The following is a 25,866-nucleotide window of genomic DNA, read 5'->3' as shown; positions in this document are numbered from 1 at the left end:
TTCCAGTGTGTCTCTAGAAATGTCGATGTCTGCGAAGATCAGGGTGGCTTTGTTTTGATAACAGAACAAGCCCCTGCAATGTGCCAGGCTTGTTCCATGAGCTTTACTCACATAATCCTCCCACCAGGCCCATGAGCTGGGCACTATTCTGTCCTCATTCCCAGATGAGAACACTGATGCTTTCTCATCACTAGCTCAAGTTCACGCAGCCACTACTTGGTGGGGCCAGAATGTAAGCCCAGGCTTCCTAGATCCCAGGTCTGCCCATCGGGAGTAAATGCCCAGTGTCTGCCTGCGTGTGGCCATCTATGTGTGCATATATTGACATACATACCTCATTTTAAGATAACTGAAATCACAGGCTCTGAAGCCCACACACTGCATTCTTATCCTAGCTCTGCCAGTCATGTGCTGTGTAACTCTAGGCAAGTGACTTCACCTCTCCGGGCCTCGGTTTCTTGCCTGTAAAATGATAGTTCCTACCTTATAAGAGGGTGCTGAGAATTAAATAAATTAATATAAGTACTCGTGAAGAATTAGACCTTGTTATTGTTGTGTGAAGATCTGAGTGCACCTGTAGTGAAGGCGTGCATGCTGTGTATGTGTGCCCTGTGCTGGTAACCATGTGATGCTGTGTGTTCTGTGTGTGCAGGAAGCTGTTTCTCCACGTGGCTGTGTGTGTTGCTGCTTGTGGGTGAATGTCTGAATGCCCGAGTGTGACCCTGGGAGTATTTGCCAGTGGCTGTGTATGGGCCACCTATGTCAGGGTGTGACAGTCTTTGAGCAGGCAGGCTAGGTATTTGTGTGTCTCTTTTATATCATGAGAGAGGAGATGAGGGGCTTAGATGGGACAGGGGAGTGAGGGGTCACTCCCTGTCTGATGCTGGGGCCGAGTCACTGCCAGCTGGTGGTTGCTGTGTCATTTCCTAGTCCCTGTCCCTCTTTCTAGACGGGTGGCAGACAGGGGGTGTGGGGGAATGAGGCAGAGGGCAAGCTTGAGGCTGGGCTTTTGTCTGGAAACCTCCACCTTCCCATATTACTTCCCATGTCCCTGCAGCCTTTCACATCTCCCTCCATCCTCCCCACTATTCAAGCAGAGAATCAAGGCTCTCCTGGAAATCAGGAACCACTCCCTCCAGCTCTGCCTCAGACCTGCTGTGTGACCCTGAGCCAGACCCTCCCCTTCTCTGGGCCTGTGGGATTCAAATTTTAAAGTGCTTCTCCTTCTGTGTGCAGGGCTGGGCCAGGCTCTGCACTTGGAGGGAAGTGCCAGGATCTCTGAGATTTGTGAAGCAGCTGGTGGGACCCTTTCAAGTGGATGCTTTGGAGTTGGGCCTGTGGCTTCCAGAATACTCAAATTAGACTCTTGAACCCCAGCACCTAACTGGGTGGCCCCAAGTAAGCAGCTTTACCCCACTGAGCCTGGGTTATCACAGTATGACTGAGCAGACAGGGGTGGGTCTGTAAGGATTATAGCTCCAGAGGACTGGAAACTGCTATTATCACCACTGTCACTTAAACAATCACAACACTCAGGTTTTTTCTCCAGAAGTTTTACTGAATCAGGCAGCTCTCAGAAATCAAGAGAGTAGGAGCTCTAGAGTTTGACAATTTGGGTTTGAATGCCTTGAGATGGGACCTGGGGCAAGTCACTTAACCCCTTCAAGTATAATTTTCCTATTTTAGAAAATGAAGATTTTCCTCCCTTAACAACTTTCCTCAAAAGTTGTTTTAAGGATTATAAATCTTGTACTGAAAGGCTTAATACAGGAGCTGGCACTTGGTAATTGTTAAATATATGGCATCAATAATTATTATTACATTAATTATTACATTGTTTGGTACACCTGAAACTAATAATAAAATAATAACAACAATTATTCTTATTATTATTAGTTACCCCCCCCCCCCACACACACACACATATTCTTTCTATCTATGGATTATAAAGTGAGAAGAAGAGGTTACCAACAACATCAGCAGGGACTTTTCACCCTAAGTTTCAATCCTCATCCCCTCCAAACTCGGATACCTCCCAAACGCTGAACCTAAGGGGGCCAGTAGTGTCCAAGACACACATAACTTTGTTCAGCTGGAAAAAACTGAAGCTCAAACTCAAGAGGGGGAAAACATTTCCCAAGCTCGCACAGCAATTCAGGGCAGAAGCTGCCCTGAGCTTCGGGACTCCAGCCCAACCTCCACTTTCACCTGGAGTATGCCAGCCCCTCCGACCTAGCTCGGGACTCAGTTTCCCCACCTAGGTGACTACAGCACACTAGCCAAGGTCTCCTTTCGGAGATCTAACCTTCCTCTCGAGTCGGGGCGCTGCACCACTGGGAGATTTGGGAGGGGCTGCCAGAGGGAAAGGGTACCCGCTAGCTGGGGTCTCCCCCACCTGAGGGCTTCCCTGGGCTAGTTTAAGAGACTATTAATACCTGCCCCCGGGGCGGCGCGGCACTGCGCAAGCGCGGGCTGGTTCGAGAAGCGCGCAAGCGAGCGAGGGATTCCCTCTGACGTAATTGCTAGGTTACCAAACAAACACTCTGCCTTGCCGGCCGAGCTCCTTATATGGCTAATTGCGTCACAGGAACTCCGGGGAGGCGGGGCCGGGATCCCCTCCGGCTGGGTGCTCCGGAACGCAGCCCCCGAGACCCTTGGGGCCGCAAAGATGGTACAGGTGACCAGATCCAGGCTAGGGCAGACCTCTTGCCGGGCGGCACGAGGCTCGGTTCAACAGGGCGGGAGATCTGGGGAAGTTTGTGGAGCCCGAGACAAGTGACGTAAGCAGGAGGCGGGTCGGGCATATAAATACAGGCTGATGGTGTTGGGCTTCATTCATAAGACTGAGAGCTACCGCCGCCGCAGGGACACGCGGAGCTGGGACTTGGGACTTTATTGTTGTGGTTCTTGGAGACTGTGAAATTCGGTTTATTATTTTTTTCCGGAGAAACTTTTTGGAAGGATTCTTCTAGATAATTCTACATTTTATTTTGGAAGACCGATTTACTTTTTCGCCTTCTTTATTACTTCCCTCCCACCGTGGGACCCGCCGGACGCGTGGAGGAGACCGCACCCGAAGCCGATTCTGTACAGCAGGACAGTGCTTTCCGCCTCGAGGGGAGCAACCTTCCCACCCCCCTGGGTCCTACCGAGCCTGGACTTTCAGGAGGCACAGCGGCATCTTGTGGGGGCTTGGGCACCACAGAGGAATTGCACAGAAACTTTGCCATTGTTGGAGCGGGACGCTTGCTACCCCCACCCCGAATTTTCCCGGACAGCGCACTTTGGGGGCGCGCTCGGCTCACACCGGACTCATACATTTCTTCCCCCACCCGGCCATAGCCTTGGCTTCCCGGCGACCTCAGCGTGGTCACAGGGGCCCCCCTGTGCCCAGGGAAATGTTTCAGGCTTTCCCCGGAGACTACGACTCCGGCTCCCGGTGCAGCTCCTCACCCTCTGCCGAGTCTCAGTATCTGTCTTCGGTGGACTCCTTCGGCAGTCCACCAGGTGCCGCCGCCTCTCAGGTAAGTTTTAATGGTTTGGGGTACTGCTTTGTGGGGTTTAATTTTTTAAGTCAAGAGTGGAATGAGCAATCTCCCCACCCCTAATAAAGACGCGTCAAAACCCAGGATATGCGAGGGATTAGGCTCACAGCGCACTTTGCAAACTGCAGAGTCGGGATTTCTTTGCAATTGGTCGTGTGCGTGGAGTGCAGGAAGGGAACGCAGAGGGATAAGCTTTGGGGGTGGAGAGAAACCACTCCGTTCAGTGCAACGTGTATGCGGTAGCAAGGCTGAGAACTTTTAGCTGGTTCCGGGACTGTCCCGGACCTAGGTCCCCAACCTGCAGCTAGCGCGGTTAGGCAGGTGAGACAAATCCCGGGGAAGCTTCCAGTAGCCTCTTCCCTTTACCTCCTCCACCGGTGCGCCCACTCCGGCGCCCGGTCGCCCTCTATTCTGCGGGAAAGCGGGCCTCGAACCCTCGGCTGCGCTGCCTCCGCCTCCTGCGCGGAGACGTAACGGGGGACCCGTGCGTAACGGCTGACGCGCTGGAATCCTCCGTCTGACGCGGGGCACGCACGGCGCGCGGCGCCCCCTTCGTCCGCCCCGCCCCTGACGTCCCGGGAGCGTTCTATTTTGGAACGCCGGGGCCACGTTGCTAAGAGAGGGGGTAGTCCGGCGTTCCGATTGGCCACCGCGGTGCGGGCTTTGGCCAATCAACTTCCCCTTCCTATTTGTAGAGTGCAGTTCCCTTCCTCCTCTCTGTCCCCGGAACCCGTGTTTCCTCCGCGCTAGGGTCCTTTTGCGGGCTTCTACAGGCAGAGCGAGGGGATTCCTGTCGCGACAGGAGATACCTTCTGCGACGCAATGGGTCCGCGAGGACCTATTGGGGATCCCATCTCTCTGCTCAAGGGGACAGAGGATGTCTGTTTGTGGGCCGGGGTTTCTTCGGGAGATATGGTGACCGTCATCCTCTTCTCCAGGCACACAGGCACACTCCCACTCCCTGCGCTACGGACGCCCGGTTCCTCCCGGGAGTCCGACGACAGGACCAGAACCGTTAAGTCTAGGAGGGGCAGCCAGGTGGTCTCCAAGAGCCCCACCTCCTCTGGGTTTCCAGGGCGTTGATTGGCTAGCAGGCCAGCCCATCCCTCACCACGCCCCCTGGGAGAGTAGTTCAGCGTTCTGAGCAGTTCCAGGATTCCATTTAGAGGTGGGGGGAGATGAGCGCTGCTTGGGCTTGGGGGCCCAGGACCTACACCATTCCCCCTCCGCTACAGTCTGAGGGAGCCCGGGTCGCCACTTTTCTCTACCTGTCGGTCCACCGTAACCTGTCACTGTCAGCCTCACTCTGGAGAGAGACAATTACTTGAAACGTTGTTCTAAACTCCTAGGCCCGTCCCCTAACACCCTTTTAACTGGGACCCCCGCCCCTGCATGGGGGTCTCATGGACCTTCCAATCGCTCATCCCCTCGCTCAGAGGGGTGTGTGTCTGTGTGTGAGTGTAGAGGAAGGCTTGGCCTAAGGCCTCTCCCTCTCCCTCCCCTTGCCTCTGGTGTGGGGGTGGGGAGTTGTGGCTGTGTGTGTGGCTGTGACTCCGTCCCGGGGGTTCTGTCACCCGGCTGTGTCCAGCCTCCTCCCCACCCCCCACACCTAAGAGTCACCATCCCGGGGTGTGATTCACCACCCGCTGGAACCGTGCAACCTTTCCCCGAGGAAGAAGGAGGAGGTAGAAGCCAGTTGAGCAGAGATCCTCTCATTAACCACTGCGTCACGGTGTAGTGGAAGGGTGGGTGTTGTGGCTTTTTGCCTGTGACACACAGATCCACACCCGCTCACCCTGTGCTCACTCACGGGGTCGGTGTGTGTATGTGTGCTGGGTGTGTGTGTGTCGGTGTCTCTGTTTGTGTGTCTACGCCTGTGTGTGTATGTGTCACCCTGTAGGAGTGCGCCGGTCTTGGGGAAATGCCCGGTTCCTTCGTGCCCACGGTCACCGCGATCACAACCAGCCAGGACCTCCAGTGGCTCGTGCAACCCACCCTCATCTCTTCTATGGCCCAGTCCCAGGGGCAGCCACTGGCCTCCCAGCCCCCGGCCGTCGACCCCTATGACATGCCTGGAACCAGTTACTCCACACCGGGCATAAGTGGCTATAGCAGTGGTGCAGCCAGTGGCAGTGGTGGGCCTTCCACCAGCGGAACCACCAGCGGACCTGGGCCTTCCCGCCCGGCCCGAGCCCGGCCTAGGAGACCCCGAGAGGAAACGGTGAGTAAGGGGCATCAAAACTTGGTCTGGGAGGAGGAAGCAAGAGAGGCAGGAACTTTCTCACTATTGGGGTGAGGGACCACTAAGGCATCAGTGCTGCAGAAACCCTATCATCCTTGCCACAGTCAGTGAGGAGTCTGGCTCCTTGGGGTTCTGGAAGAAGAGGACGTTCAGGATGGGTGGAGAAGGTACACTGTGTCCCCAAACCTCATGGCCTCTATCTCCCCTACTCAGCTTACACCGGAGGAGGAGGAGAAGCGAAGGGTTCGCCGGGAACGAAATAAACTGGCAGCAGCTAAGTGTAGGAACCGTCGGAGGGAGCTGACTGACCGACTCCAGGCGGTAAGAATGGCTCCTGGGGTGGGGTGAGGGTATGAAGAAGGGGGGTCTCTCCCCATCCTGTGTCACCCTCCACCTGCGCCCTTATCCTGGGCTGAGAACCAGAGGTTCCACATATGGAACTAGGTACAGGTGTGGCCAGAGGGGGTAACCCTGTGCACACTTATGTGCACTTATGTAAACTTCTGGACATTCCTTGCCCTGGTTTATGACACCCCCCCCACTTACACACCACTTTCCTGGCCCTTAGTTCCTCCTGAGGAGACATGTGAGGGACCTTTAATAGAAGGGAGCTCCAGGCATTTCTCCCTTTTGGTCTTGGGCAAGCGATTACTCATTTTGCCTCAGTTTCTGCATCTCTTCCATCCCTTATCAAATCTCTCAGGTTCCTTCTAGCTTTAACATTCTGGAGAGTCTATGAAATGAAATCCTCTTATCCTATGTCAATTCCCCACCACCTGCCCCAACTACCCATAGTTTTCTCAAACCATGGGCTGATGATGTCTGCCAAGGCCTCCTCCCCTTTTATGCCCTCCCTCAGTCTGAGTTTCCTACTTTAGACTTGCGGGGTGACCTGCTGCCCCTAGAGGAACCTTGGCAAATTTTGTACCTCCCTGCACTACCTAGTTTCTTCCCTGGGAGGCAGAGTGGGGCAGGTAACAGAGATGGCATTAAAAACATAACAATCGTTAATTCATTCAACAAACCTCTGAGTGCCTCCTGCAACCAAAGACTTCCATGTGTGCCTGGCCGCGTCCCAAACATCCACTGGACAGATGGGGAAACAGGATCCTAGAAGGCAAGACCCTGGCCCCAAGTCCAATAGCACACAAGGACTCCATCTCAGCGGGTCTTTCCTATCAGTCCAGAGCTGGCTTCCAGCCCTTGGGCCTCAGCAGCAAGTTTAGGGGAAATGGCTTCCGCCACCACCCACCCTCTCTAGTCGCTCACAGTGTTTTTCTCCTTCCTCCCTCTTCTCCATGACTTGGCCACCGGGGCTCAGGAGACAGATCAGCTGGAGGAAGAAAAGGCAGAGCTGGAGTCCGAGATCGCCGAGCTCCAAAAGGAGAAGGAGCGTCTGGAGTTTGTGCTGGTGGCTCACAAACCCGGCTGCAAGATCCCCTACGAAGAGGGGCCCGGGCCCGGCCCGCTGGCGGAGGTGAGAGATTTGCCGGGGTCAGCATCCACTAAGGAAGATGGTTTCAGCTGGCTGCTGCCGCCCCCGCCACCACCGCCCCTGCCCTTCCAGACCAGCCAAGACGCAGCCCCCAACCTGACAGCTTCTCTCTTTACACACAGTGAAGTTCAAGTCCTCGGCGACCCCTTCCCTGTTGTTAACCCTTCGTACACTTCTTCGTTTGTCCTCACCTGCCCGGAGGTTTCAGCGTTCGCCGGCGCCCATCGCACCAGCGGCAGCGACCAGCCTTCCGACCCCCTGAACTCGCCCTCCCTTCTTGCTCTGTGAACTCTTTAGCCATAAAGCAAACAAACACACAAGGGAGAGAGATTTGGAAGAGGAGGAGGAGTAGAGAGAGGGGACAAGACTAAGCGGGTGTGTGGCCTCTCTGCCTCTCCTGTTTGACTCTGCCGCCACTATCATCTGACAGGAGGACCTTGTGTTTTGTGCCACCTATTGTTTCTGTGGCCTGGGGAGGCCAGAGCGCTGGTGACTTTGAGGACGGGGTGGGGAGGGGATGGACACCTCTGGCTGCCTGTTGGTCCTCTCACTTCAACCCAATATCTGGAGATGGGTGGGTGGGGAGTGATGCCCACCTGTGGGCTGGAGGGAAAGGGGTTCTGGCAGTGGGCTGTGGGGTGGGCTGCAGTCCTCTCTAGAGAGGCCCAACAAGGAAGTGCCACAGAGCCCCCCACACCCACCCTTCAGGGGGGGTGACTATGCTGGTTTTCCCTGCTCCCCCGACCGGAGCTTATTTATCCAACATTTCCATGTGGTCAGATCCTCCTCTGAATTGAGCCCCCCTTTAAAGGGAAGTTGATGTCCCCTTATGATAATCTTCCCGCCACCCAGACTTAGTCTGAAATGTGAACCTCCCTCACTGGCCGTCCAGCCACTTCCTCCCCGCAAAACCGGCTCTGGTTCAATTTTTCACTTCCTAAGGATCCCCTCACATTCAGCCCCAGCCCTCCTGTATGATTACAGTATTAGTCCAAGCCGACCCTCTTCCCCTCCTGGCCTTCCTTGTTGGGCCTCTCTGATTCAGGCAGCAGGGGGCGCTGTGATGCCTGTCCTGCTGGAGTGTTTATACTGTGAAATGAATTGGCCGATTGTGGGGGGAGCCGGGTGGGACAGAACTCTTCCGGAGGGATTGTGCCCCCCATTCCCCAAAACCTTTCTTTGGTCTCCTCTCCCCCCATCTGCTTCCTTCCTCCCCTCAACAGAGAGTTAGACTCAAGGGGGTAAGAGAATCGAGAGGGGTGTGACAGTTATCTATCTGTGTGGCCTCTCTCTTCAGGACCCCCAGCCTCCAGCCCTAGCCTTTTTCTATAAGGCCTGTCACCCTACCCCGGCCTAGGACGCCAACTTCTCCCTCTTCTTGGCACCCCCACATCCTTTTTAGAAAGGGAGTAAGGGGGGCGTGCCAAGGAGCCCGACATTTTTCCGGAGATTTAAAGGCTGAGGCTTTGGCCCCCAACACCCAATATTTTTGGACTGGCAAACTCGAAGGGGCTGGGTTCCTGTGATCCCAGCTTCCCCACCCCATCCCCCCAGCCTCGAATCTTGGTTTTGGCTCCCCCGCCCCGCGTTTCCTTGTGCTTCACTTCATGAGAATTTTATTGTGAGGCAAATTGATATTTTTTAATATCGGGTGACCAAGTCGCCCTCGTGCTGCATGGAGAACATTCCACGTGCCCTGTCCCGTGCCTTCCCACCCTGAACCCAGACTCCTCCCGTTGCTATTTATCCCTTTCCTGGTTCCCGAAAGGCACTTATATCTATTATGTATAAATAAATATATTATGTGTATGTGTGTGTGTGTGTGCGCGCGCGCGAGCGTGAGTGTGTGAGCGCTTCTGCAACCTCGGCCTAGGTCACATTGGCCCCCCAAAGCCATGCCATTGAATTGGAAACACTGCTTCTGGAAACTTTGAGGCAGCCTGTCTCTCCTGCTGTCTCTATCGGCCTGTCTCTAGCTGTCTCTTTTCTGATTGTCTTGGCCCTCTGATTGTTTCTGGCAGTCTCTGGCTGTCTCTTTGACCAGCGTCTTGCCCCCTCCGCCTATTTTTCTCTGACCATTTCCATCTGTCTCCTTTCTGACTGTTCTTGATCCTCCAGCTGCCTTCTGACTCTGGGTTCTTTGGGGACATGAGATTTTATTTTTGTGAGTAAGCCTGAGAGATCATAGATTTTTACAATCTGTATCTTTGAGAATTCTGGGTGCGAGTGTGAGACTGTGAGCAGGGCCTGCCCCTGCCGACCACAATTTATTGAACCCCCAACCCCCCACCCCATTCTGTATTTGTGATTCTCTTTTTGTATTTTGCACCTGACCCCCGGGGGTCTGGGGCTGGCTGGCACTAGGCCACTACCCTCCCCCCATGGTTCTACACTGTCGCCAATAAAGAGCTCTTAAAAATGCATCCACCAAGCCTCAGGATATATTTTCTTCTGACTCCCATCACCTGCCTTCCTTTCAGCATGAGAGAGTGAGGTTAGATTGCTGAGGGGGTGGGGAACTACAAACAAGTGCTGGAACTCCTAGTGGATCAGCCTACAGCAGGATGGAAGAAGGCTAGATAGTCAGGAGGACTTCCTAGAAAACAGGTTGTTCCTCTTCCTAGAAAAAAATGATCCATGAAGTGTGTGGTGCTAAAATGCTAAAGGGCCATGGAGGCTCCTGGTGAGGGAGGAACTTTTGCTAGATCATGTATGCTCTGAACAAAAGGTGTAAAGAAAAGTAGAGAACTTTACAGAATGTATTCTAGTTTATTGAAGATTAAGCCCAGTAGCGTGTCCTCAGAATTATGTGAACCACAAAAATAGGAATCCCTTTTTTACAGTAAAGATGAGTTTCCTTTTGCTTTTCACAGGACCATTTCTGGGTTATTAATGTATTGGGGCCAACCAAAGATCGACTAAACCAAAAATATTGTCTCTTTGTGAGTCAAAAGATACAGCTGAGCCATCCCCCTTATAAAAGCCAAGCCTTCTCTTATTTGCATAACAGCAATCACTCTGGGAATTGAAGTGATGGTCCGGAGGTCATTTAAATGCCTTAGGACCATAATGAACTAGCAGAGGAAGTTGTTATGATGCAATCACTTAATTTATTAATTAATCTAAATGTTTTGCTGAGTACCTACTGTGTGCCCAGCCCTGTGCTGGACAGTGGTGGGGACATTACAGGAACTGAAACAGCCCCAGGCTATCCCCCCCTAGGGTTCACACTCCAGTAGGGGACACAGACCTGTCCCCAGTCAGGGGCGATCCAGAGTGGGCAGGATTAGGGGAGTCTGTGGAGCTGGAGGAGCCGAGTGGGAGTATCTAACCTGGTTTGGAGTCAGGAAAGACTTCTTGAAGGAGGGGACAGTTAAGCTGAGTCCTAGAGGATAAATAGGAGATACATTAGATTGGTGCAAATGCTATTGCGGTTTAAAAGGTTAAAAATAATTGCAAAAACCGCAATAACTTTTGCACCAACCTAATAGAAGAGAATAGAAAAAGACTGAGGTTGCTCAAATAGTGAGTTCAAAGAGCTGTTTGTGGAGAGAGGCCTTGAAATATTGAGGAAGCTAGAGGTTCATGGTGGCTGGGACAAAAAGTGAAGAGAAAGAGATTAGCAGGGACCAGATTCTGCAGGCTTCAATTCCAGAGGAAGAGTTTAGATCTTCTCTTGACGGCACTGGGGAGCCACAGCAGATTTGGGACACAGAAGGGCAGGGACAGGTTTGTGCTTTAGTAAGACGCCTCTAGCCTTCAGGTTGAGAGTAACTGGGAGACAAAGCGGCAAGAGACCAGGGAGGAGGCTAGGGTGGGGACACTGGAGAGTGAGGGGGGCCTGGAACAGTGCCAGCGCTATGGGAGAGAGAGAGGAGGGGAAGTATTCAAAAGTCATTCAGGAGGTAAAACAGACAATACTTGGTGAGTAGCTAGCTTGGGAAAGACAGACCAGGGCACTGGTAAACAGCATGGACCAGAGGTCTGAGAGCTTGGGGCTGGAGGTCCTACCAAAGCTGGGTGACCTTGGACAAGAGACTTCATCTTTCTGAACCTGTTTCCTCAGTTGCAGAAGGGGGCTTTTGTGAAGAGTCAGTGAGCTCGTGTGTGCCAGCGCTGAGCAGAGTGAAGGTGCAGTTATCGACATTATTTGAGTCACCCTGATCCCCAGCCAGGAATGTTCCCTTAGCCACCCCCACCCCCCACCCGCTGCTGGCTAATCCTTTCTCATCCTTCAAGTATGTGCTCAGATGTTACCCTGACACCCTACCTGAACTCGGGTCTCCTTAAGGATTAATTGGCCTCATATGATCTGTACTTTCCTTTCCAGTAGTCATCACCTTTCTAATTAATTGTGTAATTAATGATTTGTCTGCTCCACTGGACTGGGAGTACCATGAGGCCAGGGCCGGGATTGCCAGTCACCACTGTGTCCCCAGCACCACCCAGTGCAGAGACGGGCTCGGAGCAAATACTTGAATGAGTGAATGAATTAATGAACAAATGAATACATATTGGACTGGTTAATAAAGTACATGCGTCAAGGGGATCAAATATATGGTGATGGAAGGAGAATTGACTCTGCGTGGTGAACACACAATGTGATTTACAGATGATACAGAATTGTACACCTGAAATCTATGTAACTTTACTAACAATTGTCACCCCAATAAACTTTAATAAAAAACAAACAAAAAATAAAAAATAAAGTACATGTGTGATTAAATACATGAGTGAGCAAATGACTGAATGAATAAGTAAGTGAAGGGGAGAAACCCAGCATAGTTCTCAAACCAGATATCCTAGAACTGAGAGTGTAGATGAGTTTTTCTTCATCTTTAGGCGTTGTCTTTGATATTCGCGGAAAAGATATAACCACAGGAAGAGACCTGCATGGTGGGGGATAAACTGCGATGCAGAGGACTGCAGCGAACTCTTCAGGGGCCGGCGTCAACACACTCTAATGTCCCTTGTGGGGGTGAAAAAGCACAACAAGGAAGCCGCCCGAAAGGTGGAATTGAACCACTCTGTCGCTAGACAGCTACAGGTTTGAAGCCTGCACCCCAGACCACTGAGGATCATCCGGGCAGAGCTTAGCTTTCCACATACAACTATATAAAATCCAATAATATATATCTTTTTAACTTATGGTTTTATATCTTGCCCGGGTGTAAGATTGTTCATTTCAATATTTACATTTTTCCAGTCGTCTATTATGGCATATAACTCTCCAAAATGTTATATTTGTCTCGCATGGCATGAACCATCTTCGCTTTGGAAACCGTCTTATTTGCATAGCGCCGCGCATTCTGGGAAATGGCTCCTGAGACCCTGGCCCACTCGCCTGTAGCTGTCACATTTTTCCAAGTGAGAAAACAGTGTTTTAAGAGAAGAGACTCATAATTCGGCCTTCGGTAGCCCCTTCTCTGAAAAATTCGAATTTGAGTGAGTGGGTTCCTGCTAGAGTCTGGTGTAACCAATTCACGGAGGCTTCGGCGGGCAACTGTAGGGCTGGTGCGACACCTGCTGTTCTTCTGTGGAATTTCAGCGAACCACGGAGCCCCACGTTCAAATGTTTATTGAGCGCGTACTGAGTCCCAGGCACTGTCCTAGCTGCTGGGGATGACAGAAATTCTGTCTTCATTCACCTGAGACACTAGAGCTCATCCATTTCTGCACCTGAATTTTATGGCCGGGGAAGCTGAGGCTTAGAAACGGATAGTACTGTGCTCCGCTTCACAAAGCCTCCCTCCCCCGGAGGAATTGAACCTGTGCCATAATAATTATTACCAAAAAGGTGATCCTTTAATAACCTAAGTCAGTGAACCTTTGACAACAATATCATTCCCTGACATGAAACTTTTCCATAGCTCCCATATCAGAGCTCTCACCACGGCCTTACAATCCCTATAATCTAGACCCTTTCACTCCTCTGACCCCATCTCCTATTCCCCTCGCCTCATATTCTTGACTTCCGGCATAAAGGTCTTCTGCTACACACACCAGGCATACTCCCTTCTCAGGGCCATTGCGTTTGCTGGTCCCCTTTGTCTGAATCTCCTTTCCTTTACATGTTCATATGACTCACTGCCTCCCTTCACTCTGGTCTCTGCTCGAATATCACCACTTAGTAAGGACTTCCCTGACCACCCAGTTTAAAATAGCAAGTCCTGTTACTCTATCTCCTTACCCTTCTGGCCTTTTCTCCATCACCCTGATCACCACCTGCCATATTCTATGTCTGTTTGTTTACTCTCTGTCTGCTCCCACTTGAATATTAGTTCCATAAAACTATGGACCTATGTTTTGGTTCATTTCTGTGTACCTAGTGCCTAAAACAATGCTTGAGCACATAGCAGATGCTCAGTAAATGTTGTAGGATGAATGAAAGAATGTTATTACTATCATTTACTGAACCTGTTTCTCCATCTGGAAAGTAAGACTAGTACAACTGACTTCGCTGGAGGAATGGTAATGAGCAGATAGGTATAAAAGTCTGGCATGAGGCCAGGCAACGCACTCAATAAAGGTTAAGTCAGTCTATAACCTGTTTCCTGCCTGTGGGGGGCAAGGATGGGCTTGGGGGCTTTAGCCATTCCTGGACCCATAATTCTAACCAGTCCCTCTTCTTTCATTCTTTGATATAGACAAATGGACACTTTGTCTTATGGAAAATGTGAATAAAAACATCTTTAGGAAATTTTGCTCTTTTTTTAAAATTTGCAAATTTAAAATAGTGTCTCTGCTTAGCAAATCCAGGTTCAAGAGAAGCCCCTGAGCTCTGTTTCTTTTAGTTAGATACCTACTTCTAGGCAATCCCTATATACAAATTCTGGGGCTGTAACTATTACTCGTATAATTTCATTCTCTATCTCCTAAAATGTGATGTGCAATGCTAGAGGCAAGTGAGATGATTTTAGGTGATGCACAAACAAACATTTTAAATGAATAGTTTTGTGTTTATTTTTACTGTTATCTTCTATTTCTGGCAAGCAATACCAACTTCCTTAGTGGTGAAGTAATATTTCCTTTAAAAAGACATTTGTTTTATTTCTTTTTAATAAACCGATTTAAAGAAAAGTATTAGGTAAAGAGCTGAACAGGTGATATAATGATCAAAAAGCTCGTGAGGGAATGACTGAGATTTGGGAAAGCACATTATAGATGACAATACCAGCTTCTGTTTGCTGGACATTTATTATATGCGAAGCCCTGTGCCAACAGCTTTACATGTAGGTATGGTTACAGCGACACTTTTCCGTTTGAGGAAACAGGCTTCAAGAGGTGAAGTCGCTCAACGTCACACAGCCGGCAGGTAGTAAAGCTGGGATTCAAATCCAGGTTTGTGGATCTTTAGACCTCATGGTCTCTCTGGGCCTCAGGTTCCTCCCTCAGTTTATAGTTTAGGAACCTGAGGCCCAGAGAGGCCATGATGGTCCCAAGGCAATTGGAGAGAAGTGGGTGGATGACAGACGTTTGGGAGATAGAAGAGACCTGGCTTCGTTATTGATTAGATGTAGGGGTGAGGGAATGGAAGTCCAGAGCCAGACCTGGGTCTCAGGCCTGGTGACAATGTGGGCAGAGAGGACATCCCTGAGTTGGAAATCAGGTAAGACAAGTAAGAGGTTTGGGTGTGTTTGCGGGGGCAGTCATTCAGAACGCAGTTGGACACAAGAGTCTAGGACGCTGGTGAGATGGCTGCATAGCAGGCAGTGTAGTAATAGACTAGTGATGTCTGCCTTGAGCACAATATTGAAGGGGGCTGCCAAGTCTTGGTTAGCTCTGGTATGGGCAGTCTCTTACCGTCCTCCCCTCAATCATTTCATAATCTAAACAGATGGTTGATGGGGCTTCTGCAGAGATGGGGAAGGTTCCTCCTTGAATGTCACATAGGTGCTTTTCGGTGAGGAAAAGTGAAAGCTGGAGGGGGCTGGAAGCACAAGAAGCTTTGGGTTTTTCACAGAAGTCTTTATTACAGTGTAAATCCAAGCTCAGGCCTCCCCTGGGCCCCATGCAAAGCCCCCGCGTTGGGGCTAGTGGCGTCCCAGAGACACCAACCCCTCACAGCGCCTCCAGCGGCGGGGTCACGTAAGTACAGGGCGGGTGCCCTAGCTAGGTAACTACAAGCCCCAGCAGGCCCCGTGGCCAAGGTGCCTCGTCTTTCCTGGATTCCTAGAGCAGAGCCTCATGGGAAATGTAGTCCTGGCCGCTCAGGCAATTTGCGCAAACTCCCTGGTGTGAGTGATCCGGACACCCGCCAGGAAATGGCTCAGGCCGAGGCGGGAGGAGGGCGGGAATGGAAGGGTGGTGGCGGAAGGCAGAGGGTTGCAGGGGTGGGGGCAGGCGTCCCGCAGGTAGACACCCTTTTCATTCAGCTTTGGTTTTGGATCCGGAGACTGCAGCTGCTGCTGAGGCAAGGGCTCCGGTCCCTGGGATCTTAGCTCGAATCCTGAGGGAGAAACAGGTGGAGTCAGGAGGTGGGGAAAGAGACAGGGTAGGTATCTGAAAACTGAAGGGAAAGCTAGATGGAGGAACTAGCTGAGTGCCCCAAGCCAGCCCCTGCCCTCCACCTAATGGCCTGCGTAGGAATTGTTTGGCACCCTTCTTCGAGAAAGGGGCATTCAGCCTCAGGATATTTAAGGACAGAATGGTGGTGGAATGTGGGGCGGTAGTTCCCAAGTTTCCCTCTTTCTCATCGCATCCATTGCCACACTATGACCTTACTTAGCTTTGATGTGGCTCAACTGATTGGTCACCAATCCCACATACTGGTCGATCTGGGCCTGGGGAGACCAAGAAGGGGTGAAAGGAGAGATTAGAGGGGGTTCCTCTGCCTAATTCAGGAGGCTGCTTCCTCCCTAACCTCCAAATCAGGAGTTGGGGGGAGTGGCCCACCACTTCACTTTCAACTTTAAACCTAATAAAATACCCTTGGAACTCAGAAATTCAAGTTGCAGTGTCATTCGGGCCATGCTCTGTGTGGGGAATGATGTCAGGTAGACACACAATAATTTGCTGGTGAGTCTGTGTCCTGGGCATGACTGTTAATCTTTGAGTGGTGTGTGTGTGTGTGTGTGTGTGTTTAGGGGTGTGGTGAGGGTGGAGGCCATTAGTGTTGGCTGTCATTGATTTAAATATTAGTTTAATTCAGTGTTAGTTGACTTTGAGCATGTGAGGAAGTTAGGACTATCTCTCTGGCAGGGACATGTATCATTTGGTTCTCGGCTGTACTGGAAAAGGGAACATCAGTCCATCTGTCTGTCTCTGGATAGGATATATGTCACTTGACATTTCTGTCAGTGTTTTGGGCAATAGTCATCCACCTGATTTTCACTGAGATGCCAGTCTCTGGCAGTTTCAGTCAGTTCACTTGTTTGGCTGGGATAGTGTCCATCAGACCCAGACTATGTGTAAGGATAGATGGCATCAGTCTGTCCATGTGTCTGTCTGTAACAGGAATATGTGTTTATCAGTTTCCGGTGGTATAGGGGGAGAAGGCATTCATCTGTCTGCCTGTTTCTGGCTAGGATGAGTGTTGTTCCATTTCAGGCTATGTCAGGGAAAGACAACATCAGTCAGACTGACTCTCTATAGCTAGTACATGTCTGTCAGACCTTGGATCCACTGTCAGGGAGAAGCATCAGTTAGTCCACCTGCCTTGGGTTGGGGCATGGCAGTCAGATCCTGGCTCTGTCACGGGACACCAATCAAACAGCCTGTCTCTGGCTGTTGAAACATATTAGTTACACTCTAGCTGCATTGAGGTGGAGGCAGCAGCCAGACCACCTGTGCCTGGCTGGGACATATGTCAGTCAGACCCTGACTCTTTCAGGAGTGGAAACACCAGTTGGTGCTTCTGTCTCTGGCTGGGACATCCATCAATGGGACCCTGACTGTAGAGGGTAGGCCACCCATGTTTGGCTGAAATACTGCCAACTGAGGCCCTGTCATACTCACCTGGTGCTGCCGATACAGCAAGGGGACGGTGAATAAACCAATCACTCCTGTGAGCACAGAGACAGGGATCAAGGTTCTCCCAAGAGATTAACAGTTCCATTTAGAGCCCCGTCCACCACCAACCCCGATGACCCACCTCCTCACCCAACCCTCCGCAGTCTTCCCAGCTCACCCAGAATGAGAAGAGTCAAACCATTGAAGACGGCACCCACGAAGGTCAAGATGTAGAATAGAAGGGCCAGCTGGGGGTGAGGGTCAAGGTCAGCAGAGCCTACAGGGCATTCCCCAGGCTGTGAACTTACCCAGAAATGACCGTCCTACCCCCAGGGGCAGGAAGGTGAATGTTGGGAACCCAGGAAGGAGTGGGGGATTCAGGGCACCTTGAGGGAGTCCACGAGGTCTTCTACCAGGAAGAAATGCCGCAGCTGGGTAGCTGCAGAGACCACTTGAGAGGCAATCTGCTGGGACAAACGTTCTGTCTGTTCCCGAGTCAGGGTCAGGTCCACATCCAAGTAGGCCCTGAGAGGACAAAAAGATGTGAGGTGACTCAGTGGGTGGATGGGGCCCAGGCTAAGGGGTATGGCTGGGATGAGGGCAATAAATGGGGGTTGGGCGAAGGCCAGATGTAGAGGGTTAAGGTCAAGGTCAGGGTCAGTCGATGGGATCAAGGATTAAGGGTAAGAGGTTAGGATCAGAGGTTAGGGCTGGAAGTGAAGCATCAGAGAGCAGTTTATAGTCAGGATTGGGATCGGGTTGGAGTCAGAAAGAGAAATAGGATGGGTCGGGGCCAGGATCATGACTTAGGGTCAGCACTAGCATCTCGACAGAGTCATGGTTAGGGGCCTGGGTTCTCACTGAAAGGGGTTGGCACCGTCCCCCCGGTGCACAGCATGCAGCACTTTTCGGTAAACCCTGAGAGAGATGGTGCCGCAGAGCAGCAACAGGGCGACATGGGCTGCCACAGACACGATGCTAAAGTGCAGGAGGCACAGCAGGGAGACCATGAGGCCTGTGAAGATCACTCCTGATGTCCTCGTGTCCTTCCAGTACAGCAGGTCCACCACTGTGGAGGAGGCAGGCGATCAGGCTGGGGTTTGGACCTGGCCTGGCTGACCTCTTGACCTCCCATTTCCTGTCTCAGGGCTGAACCATGACCCCATGACACACCTCTCAGCCTTTACCTGATCTCCAAAATTTTAGTGTCTTCTTTTATTCTGTGTTTGCTTCCCCTCTCCTCTAACTAGAAAACTCAAGTTAAGCATCTAGCAAGTTCCCTTAATCTTAACCCTTACCCATAGATTACGTGTGGACACACTTTTTGGTCATTATTTATGAAAAATGGAATCATAGATACACTTTTCTACATCACGCATATCTCACTCTACTTTCCCTCCTAGAATTCCCTGCTAGTCATCAGGAATAGCTCTTAATTCATTCTTTTTAAGGGCACCATGATATTCTGTAGTGTGGCTACACCATCATTCATTTTATTCAACTGTGTATCTATTGTTGAGCCATTCACTTTGTTTCCTACTCTCTTTTCCCCAACAGTGCCACAAGCATCAGCCTTCTACATATATTCTTACCTCCTGGAGGTTCTATTTCTGAGATAGAATTCCAGGGGTGGAATGTCATAAATATTCCCAGAATGCTTACTAGCAAGACTAACAATGTTTATTTCCATGTGCAAAGTGAAGGTGGTGATCTTTTCCCAGCATCCTGCCCAGCAATGGGTGTTATTGTTCATTTTATTTTTGGCCAATCTGACAGGTGTGAAGTGGTATCTCCTTGATACCCCTACCAACACATTTTTCTCAGTACTAAATGTGTTAATAACACCATCCTCCTTCTTAAGCCCTAATTCAAATTTCTAATCCTTTTCTGAGACCCTAAACTCACCTCCCAAGCCCAAACCGAGCCCTGATTAGTGACCTTCCCATTCCAGCATTTCATCTCATCCATCTAAACTTTAATAGCCCTCCCAATAATCCGCACCCATCTGAACCCTGAACCAGGCCAGTAGTACCCTTCCATTTCTTTCCAGACCCTCTCCAAACTCTAACCCATCCCGACCGGTCCTCTACAGAGTCTGACTTCCCTCACGTCTGTATCTTCCCTATATACACTTTCCCATCTACCTCTAACTAGGGCAGGCCTCCCCTCCACCCCAAAGCGCAGGGCCCTGCCCTGCAGGCTCCCCGAGGCACGCGCCAGAGGGTGGGGGAGGGGCCGGGTCGCCTGAGGCGGGGGCTAAGTTTAGGCACGCTGGGGGGAGGGGGCCTCGCCTGCAGCTGTGCTGGCGCGTCCTGCTCCTGAGTGACAGCACCGCCTGGGCCTGAAGATGGGGGAGGGGCCTCCCTGCTCTTAGGCCCCAAAGCCCCATCCTGGGGGGAGAGGGCACCCCACGCTCCCTCCACGCCCTCCCTAGACACCCCCAAAGCCCCCAACCCCAATCTGCAGCTCTAGGGAATCTGGGACCCATATGAAACATCCCCCCCCAGAGAGATAACGAATCTGGTTCCCTTTCCGCTGTCCCCCAGCTCCCGTTCCAGCCCGCCCCGCAATCCCACCTTTACTCCCCATCTCTGCTCCGAGTGAGAGGCTGCGGACACCGCTGCTTCTCGGGGATTTCGCCCACTTCAGTGGAACCCGGAGGGAGGGAGTAGCGGGGCGGGCCCCTTTGTACCCAGCCAATGGCTCTCCATAGAGGTGGGGTCACTTCCAAAAAGGGGTGGCTCTCTTTGTAAACAGCCAAAAGCAGTGATGCCTATAACCAACCCTTGGCCGTTCGTGAAGGCTGAGAGTATTTTAAAGTAAGGCGGGGTCTATTTGTCACCGGTTAATTGATGCGGTCAAGGAAGAGGAGAGTTTTTAAAAGGCGTAGAGTTTACTTATAAATGTCCCAGGGCCACATCCAGAAGAGAACCTTATTTCTTCAGGGATTTGGCCTGTCCAAAATCAGTCTCTAGGGGGAGGACTCCAAAAGAGGGATAGATTTTTAGCAATCAGCCAATCCTAATGCTCGCAGGGGAGCTAACTTCTCATGTGGCGAGGGGGTGGGGGTGGGGGGGGACTAGTATATAAAAAGAGCCAAGGGCAATTTAGATTATGGGGAACATTTTTTAAAGGGTGGAATTTATGTCTAGCCAACAGCAATACCTCCTCCCTTCTCCATTCTCCTTGTTCCTTGGCAAGGTTGGTTGGTCCCTTTAAATTGGCAATCCTCCCACCCTTGCTGTGGTCCAAAAGAGCATCTTCACTCAAGCAGTTTACCTAGAAGGTGTAGTTCCAATGTGAATTCTGATTGGTCCGTGCTAACGAGGCACTGCCCCGTGATTGGCTCCCGCTCCAGCTGCCCCCACGGCTCTTCCTCTTTCTCGTCCAGCGAGGGCTCATCAGGCCAAGAGTTCGAATCCCGGGATTCAGGTGGGGTTGGAGTATGAGTCTGGGGGGTCCCAAAGCCAGGAGTGGGCTGTGCAGTCAAGACTTCGGGCTGGGAGGGCTGAGCGAGTCCGAGTTGTAGGTCCAGTTCTGGTGCATTAGAGAGATAAGGCAGTGAGATTTCATCTTGGAGGTGCTCTGCAAAGAGACCACCCACCCCTGGTGACTTTGGTCCCAGTACCTCGGACATCTCACCTTTCCTAGCCTCTGATCCGTTGGGCTCCTCGTCTTCCAGCGGGGTGGAACTACTGGTGGCAGAGTCCTCCGGCTCCCCGGCTCCCGGGGCCGCCCAGCCCAGCTGGTCTAGCTGGAGCCCCAGGTCCTCCAGTGGACGCTCAGCCCGAGGGGCAGTGTCAGGGTCACCGCGGCGCCGGGGCTCCGGGGACTGGCTCAAGCTGGGGATGCTCTCCAAACTGTCGCCCAAGCCAGGTTGCGGGGGCAGATCTCGCGGTTCCGAGACAGAACGGCCCTGGGGCCGGGGGCGGCGTGCAGCTGAATCCCGGCGCGCCCCGGCGCCCACCACGCCGCCGTCAAAGGCGATGTAGGAGAAGGTGAGCTCCCGGGGGGTGCTCCAGTCCTGGGACGTGGTTTCTTCCTCGTCGTCCTCCGAGAATTCCCGGGCTGTATGCAGCTCCCGAAAATCCGAGTCGTCGTTTCCTCCTTTAGTGAGCAAAGGAGGGCATTAGCTCCTCCAAGCAGGACCCTGACGCACTCTCCTCAAACCCCCTACCTAGCTGTGAGCCCCCTTCAAGTCTCACTCTCACATCCTTGCCCTCCACTTACCTTCCGTGGAGTCAGGGGTAGAGGAGGCTGTAGAGGGAGCTTCTTCTGCGAGAGGGAAAGAATCGAAGATTCTTAGAAGCTTCCTGTTAGAGACACTGAAGTGTGCCAGTCCTGGGAACTTGGATGGTCCGAATTAAGGAATCTTAGAATGTCACTGCTTTATCTTAGAAGTTCAAATCCAAGAACCTTAATCTTAGACTCTTCAAATTAGGATTTTTTAGGTTTCTGTTCATTCTTTTAACAACCATTTATCGAGCCTATGTACCAGGCACTGTTTTAGACCCTGAGGATACAACTGCGAACAAAACAGACAAAAATCCCCGCCCTCATAGAGCTTACACTCTCTGAGGGAGATAATAAACAAATATATGGTGTTGGGTGCTAAACATATGGAGAAAAATAAAGCAGGGTAAGGGAAGAGAAAGTGAGAGGGTGTTATTTCAGACAGGGTGGTCAGAAAGACTTCTCTGATAAGGTGACATTTGAACAGAGACCTGAATGAAGTGAGGAATCCATGCAGATATATAGAGAAGAGTCTTCCAGGCAGACGGAAAAGCTCAGTGTAAAGGCCATGAGGCAGGCACTGTTTGGAACATTGTGGAACAGAAAGGTGTGAAGGTGTGACTGGAGCTGAGTGACTGAGGGGAAGGGGGTGGGAGATGAGGAAAGAGAGATAAAGTGGGTGGAGATCATGTAGGGTCATCCTTTGTAAGCTGAGGTAAGGACAGTATCTTAGAATGTTGAGATGGTACTCTAAAATGTTGAAATAACAATTTTTAGAAATTTGGCATCTGGACTCCCCAGATATGCAAGTGGCTAGATCTGAAAGTGTTGAAATCCCCAGCTGTCAGAACCATGGGAGTGTGGGGCAGAGAATGTTAGGCAAGGATTCTTAGAGCCCTGGGGTCAGAGATCGCGAGGATTAGACACAGCGTTCCCAATTGTAGAATCTAGCCCCTCAGAGCTAGCTTTGGGCTTTGCCTAGCAGAGATGCTCAACACCGTTTGGAAATTGAAATCTGACGCCCCACACCCCTACCTCATTTCCTCAGCTGGAGAATCGGAGGCTGGGAGTCAGAGGCCCTGAATAGAGTGGGTCTCCTCCAGGATTACTAATAATCAGTGGTAAAGCCCACTAAGGAGCCAGGAGTCTTGGCTCCAACCCAGGGATGGCTGTTTCCCAGGGACAGAAGGTTGGACATTTTGGGCGAGGTCTAGGCTGCCTGTGAGTCAGGGCAGAAAATAGAGGTGGGATGCGAAGGTGGGTGATGAGGGTATCAGACTCCTCTTCTCCACGATGGCTCTACCCCTCCATTCAACTGCCCTCCCCGCCGGCTGCGGCCAGCACCAGGGCGAGGGGACAGCTCCCCGCGTGTCCTCATCCCCCGGCGGGGCCCGCCGCACATCCCAGCTCCCAGCGCGCCCCCACGCCAGCTATCTCAGTGCCCCCCAACTCCGCCCGGTCTCACTCAGGTCCTTCGGGTCAGGTCGCCCCCGTCGCCGCTAGAACGCGGGGGGGAGGGGAGAGCTTTCTTTGTCTCCTCTGCCTCCTCCCCCATCCCGGCTCTCACACCGCGGGACGAGAGGATTCCGGGGAGGAGCCTAACCGGGCCTCTGAGACCCACACCAGGCCTGAGTCTCCCCCTACTCACTGCAGTGGGCGAAGACCGGCAGGACCTGCCCCATGGCCCCCCTTGGGCCTGCATCGGGACCCCCGCCCACTCCGGCCACGCCGCCCTGGGCCTGGGGCCGCGAGCACTCATCTCCGCCGCGCCCACGACGCTGCCGCCATCCTCGCCGCCTCCTCCTCCTGGTCTGTTCCAGCAGCAGTCGCCGCCGCCGCCGCCGTCCTCAGTTCGGCTTGGAGGGGGCGGGCGGGGCCGCGGTGGGGAAGGCACTGCAGCGCGAAGCTGGGGGCGGGGACAGAGGAAAGCGGGGCGGAACCTGAGGGAGGGCAGGGGGCGGGGAAACACCCTGGGGCTCGCGTTGAGGGGCGTGGCTTTTCTACCAGAGGGGCGGGGCTAGAAGAGTAGGCTAAGGGGCTGAGAAGGCTTGGAAGGCTGTCAGAAGGAGAGTAGGGTGAAGCTCAGGGTAAGGTGAAGACCTCTGGGAGAGAATGGTGAAGGTGCCCAGGCGGAGAGGATGGGGGCGTGGACCTCAGAGTGGATTGGGGCTAGAGGAGGTATTGAGGAGAGGATATAAAGATTCTACTTCTCTGAGGTGGGATCTAAGTCTAGATTCTCAGAGGGAGTGGAAAGAGGGGCGGGAAGAAAGGACCTAGAAAGTATTGAGACAAGGGGAGGAGCTCAGACGTGGGTGGAGCTTAAACCAATTTAGAATTACGTATCAGACAGTTGGGCGGGGCTAATCAGACAGGAGCTAGAGGCGAGGCCAGACTGGGAACATTATAAGAAGTTGAGGCTGTAGACTTGAATGGGTGGGCGGGATCTGGAAAAGAAGATGCAGGGAAGGGGGGCGAGACCCAGAGGGGAGGGGTTGAACCAAAAAAATAACGGATTGAAAGATTTTGAAAACGGGGGCGGGACCACTGAAGTGGGCGGAGCTTGGACCTAGCCGGGCTGGGGACTGGAAGCCAAGAGTGTAGGGTTGAGAACACGGATTATAGAGTTCGTGTCCTTGCTTGTTCTGTGACTCAGTTTCTCCTTCGGTAAGTAGGAGATGAGGATGTAAAATAGTGGTAAACGCTAGTTTGCTACTATTATTTTTCCCTGACCCTGATCCCAAAACTCTCTTTGAAAGAGCAGGAGAGAGGAGACACAGGAGTCCAATCTCTTCTAGTGACTTGACTTGAGTGCAAGGCAAGGGCATAGGAAGGAGATTTCGGTGGTTTAAAATCTCACAGTAGAGGGAGAGGCAGGTGCAGAGGTGGACATTTCCTGATCCTAGGGCCAAAGGTGGTGGGCCTTGCCCGTCTGCTCGAGTGTCTTCTCTGGCCAGCTCGTAAGGAAGAGGAGGCGGAGGAGGAGGAGAAAGAGGAGGGACGCAGAGCTCCCTACGGGCCTCGGTCCCTCCTGGACGCACCACGTTGTGCCCAGAGGCCGCACCGGGGGTGCGGCCTGCGCTTCCCGGCGAGCGCTGCGCAGGGCTGGCGCACGCACATTACGCTTGGCTCGCGCTACCTGGGCTGCCCCCCGAGATGGGCTTTCTCCGCTGTCCTCGAAGGCCACGGTGGGGCGCGAGCCTCCCTCTTTGGCGCGCGCCACCTGCCGGGCCACGTGCTGGAGGTGTTGGGCCCAGCTCCTGGTGAGCCGCAGGGCGTGTGCCGGGCGCTTCGCCTCGCCTTTCTGAGTGCAGACGCACGCCTCCGCTCGCTCTGGCCCCACCTCGAGCCGGGCGGCTCCACCGCGGTGGCGTTGCTCATCTTCCCGAGCTTTCTGTACTAGGCGCTGTGGCGTTCAGCCCCGAGGACCGTAGGCCCCTCGGGCCTCCGAAACGCGAGCGCATCCATGACTTGGGCGGCAGCATCTGCCGCCGGCGCCTGGAGGGCTCTCTGGCAGTGTTGAGAGCACAGGGAGACTGCCTACAAAAAGGCTCCTGAAAGGCCCCCTGAGCTGCAGCTCTTTTCCGCGGAGCCTGAGGTGACCGTCCTGGAACGGCGGGCCAAGGATGGCGTGTGGGACGCGAAGTCTGGAGTGGACCTGGTGGGACTGGTGGCATCACGCCTCTGCTTGGGCCTTGCCCCAGAACTTCTCTGCGCTCAGCTGTTGAACACGTGTCTGTGCAAGGTCCTGGGGGCAGGGCTTGGGACCACTGAGGGGACGAACTTAAGGGATTTAGGAGGCAGGAATTTTAATCAAAGGCTAGAGTAAAACTAGAGGAGAGGTTGGGGCTCCACGAAAAGGGCGTGGCCTGATGAAATGGGGAGGGGCCAAAATACGGAGAGGGTGGAGCCTGATGGAGGCCTTGCGGCAAGATGGCAAAGTGAAGTGTTAGATAAGTGGGAGGGATTTAAGAGAAAGGGCAAGGATAGGCTCTGGGACACAGGAGTGGGCCCTGAGGTATAATTAGTACCAGAAGCAGGAGCAGCTAAACAGCAGAGTGGGAGGGGCTTTGGAGAAGGGGCGTGGTTCTCTGAGAGCAGGGTGAGAAGTGAAGGGGAGTCATCTAAGGGATTGGTCCTAGTGAGAGGGATTGGTTTAGACTGGCAGATGGGCAGGACTTGAGAGAAATGGACAAAACCCAATTAGGGAAAGGAGCAAAAGAACACCGGGATTGTTGGGGAGCTCAGCTTCCAAGGGCATGGAGCCTTGTGCTGGGGCATTCAACCAGGCTCTCCTTTCTCCACCTTCTCTAAGGCAGCCTGGACAACATGACCTGGTCCCGGTCTGTTTCTCGGGGGCCCCAAGGCCTTGTGAGGAGGCAATCTGGAAGGAGCAAGCACTG

General features: G+C 52.7%; 3 protein-coding genes and 1 non-coding gene across 9 annotated transcripts; 2 read left to right on the top strand and 2 right to left on the bottom strand.

Moving 5' to 3' along the window:
- Positions 1 to 2,680: 2,680 nt before the first annotated feature.
- Positions 2,681 to 9,707, top strand: FOSB (FosB proto-oncogene, AP-1 transcription factor subunit). Of its 2 annotated transcripts, none has more exons than XM_019754912.3 (4): positions 2,681 to 3,524; positions 5,446 to 5,766; positions 6,001 to 6,108; positions 7,109 to 9,707. In XM_019754912.3, the coding sequence occupies exons 1-4, from the start codon at positions 3,399 to 3,401 to the stop codon at positions 7,568 to 7,570; spliced, it is 1,017 nt and encodes a 338-aa protein (XP_019610471.1). In that variant the 5' UTR covers positions 2,681 to 3,398; the 3' UTR covers positions 7,571 to 9,707. The 2 variants fall into 2 exon arrangements, with proteins under 2 accessions (XP_019610471.1, XP_019610472.1); XM_019754913.3 differs by lacking the exon at positions 2,681 to 3,524 and adding an exon at positions 3,831 to 5,290.
- Positions 9,708 to 12,283: 2,576 nt separating this feature from the next.
- Positions 12,284 to 12,370, bottom strand: TRNASTOP-UCA (transfer RNA opal suppressor (anticodon UCA)). Its single transcript has one exon. It is a non-coding gene; the product is annotated as a tRNA-Sec (tRNA).
- A 2,865-nt stretch (positions 12,371 to 15,235) lies between these two features.
- On the bottom strand, positions 15,236 to 23,391 carry RTN2 (reticulon 2). 5 transcript variants are annotated; one of them, XM_019754850.3, is made up of 10 exons: positions 23,115 to 23,391; positions 21,464 to 21,508; positions 20,876 to 21,340; positions 20,513 to 20,770; positions 18,095 to 18,302; positions 17,620 to 17,758; positions 17,412 to 17,481; positions 17,240 to 17,286; positions 16,007 to 16,065; positions 15,236 to 15,731 (listed from the first exon to the last, which is right to left on the bottom strand). In XM_019754850.3, exons 1-10 carry the CDS (start codon positions 23,146 to 23,148, stop codon positions 15,650 to 15,652), a joined length of 1,407 nt encoding a protein of 468 aa, XP_019610409.3. In that variant the 5' UTR covers positions 23,149 to 23,391; the 3' UTR covers positions 15,236 to 15,649. The 5 variants fall into 5 exon arrangements, with proteins under 5 accessions (XP_019610409.3, XP_088656223.1, XP_088656224.1 ...); XM_088800097.1 differs by having other exon boundaries at positions 22,502 to 23,387; XM_088800098.1 differs by lacking the exon at positions 23,115 to 23,391 and adding an exon at positions 22,932 to 23,102.
- PPM1N (protein phosphatase, Mg2+/Mn2+ dependent 1N (putative)) lies at positions 23,147 to 24,866 on the top strand. The gene is made up of 2 exons (XM_088800739.1): positions 23,147 to 23,378; positions 24,421 to 24,866. The coding sequence occupies exons 1-2, from the start codon at positions 23,147 to 23,149 to the stop codon at positions 24,864 to 24,866; spliced, it is 678 nt and encodes a 225-aa protein (XP_088656865.1).
- The last annotated feature ends 1,000 nt before the right edge of the window (positions 24,867 to 25,866 follow it).

Source organism: Rhinolophus sinicus, chromosome 8 (genome assembly GCF_057876585.1).
Source record: "Rhinolophus sinicus isolate RSI-liver-muscle chromosome 8, RSI-T2T, whole genome shotgun sequence".
In the NCBI taxonomy this organism is placed as follows: Eukaryota; Metazoa; Chordata; class Mammalia; order Chiroptera; family Rhinolophidae; genus Rhinolophus; species Rhinolophus sinicus.
Note: the sequence above shows the minus strand (reverse complement) of the source record. Positions and strands in the feature narration are given on the sequence as shown.

What these genes read in the sequence shown, in the direction of transcription:
- PPM1N (XM_088800739.1), top strand. Translation starts at nt 23,147, where the DNA reads ATGGCCCCCCTTGGGCCTGCATCGGGACCCCCGCCCACTCCGGCCACG. An exon ending in ACTGCAGCGCGAAGCTGGGG is followed by an intron (nt 23,379 to 24,420) that starts GCGGGGACAGAG and finishes TTCTCTGGCCAG; the next exon opens with CTCGTAAGGAAGAGGAGGCG.
- FOSB (XM_019754912.3), top strand. Translation starts at nt 3,399, where the DNA reads ATGTTTCAGGCTTTCCCCGGAGACTACGACTCCGGCTCCCGGTGCAGC. An exon ending in CAGGTGCCGCCGCCTCTCAG is followed by an intron (nt 3,525 to 5,445) that starts GTAAGTTTTAAT and finishes GTCACCCTGTAG; the next exon opens with GAGTGCGCCGGTCTTGGGGA. An exon ending in GGAGACCCCGAGAGGAAACG is followed by an intron (nt 5,767 to 6,000) that starts GTGAGTAAGGGG and finishes TCCCCTACTCAG; the next exon opens with CTTACACCGGAGGAGGAGGA.
- RTN2 (XM_019754848.3), bottom strand. Translation starts at nt 22,156, where the DNA reads ATGATCTCCACCCACTTTATCTCTCTTTCCTCATCTCCCACCCCCTTC. An exon ending in GACGGTGCCAACCCCTTTCA is followed by an intron (nt 17,759 to 18,094) that starts GTGAGAACCCAG and finishes TTGTCCTCTCAG; the next exon opens with GGCCTACTTGGATGTGGACC. An exon ending in ACCTCGTGGACTCCCTCAAG is followed by an intron (nt 17,482 to 17,619) that starts GTGCCCTGAATC and finishes CCTCACCCCCAG; the next exon opens with CTGGCCCTTCTATTCTACAT.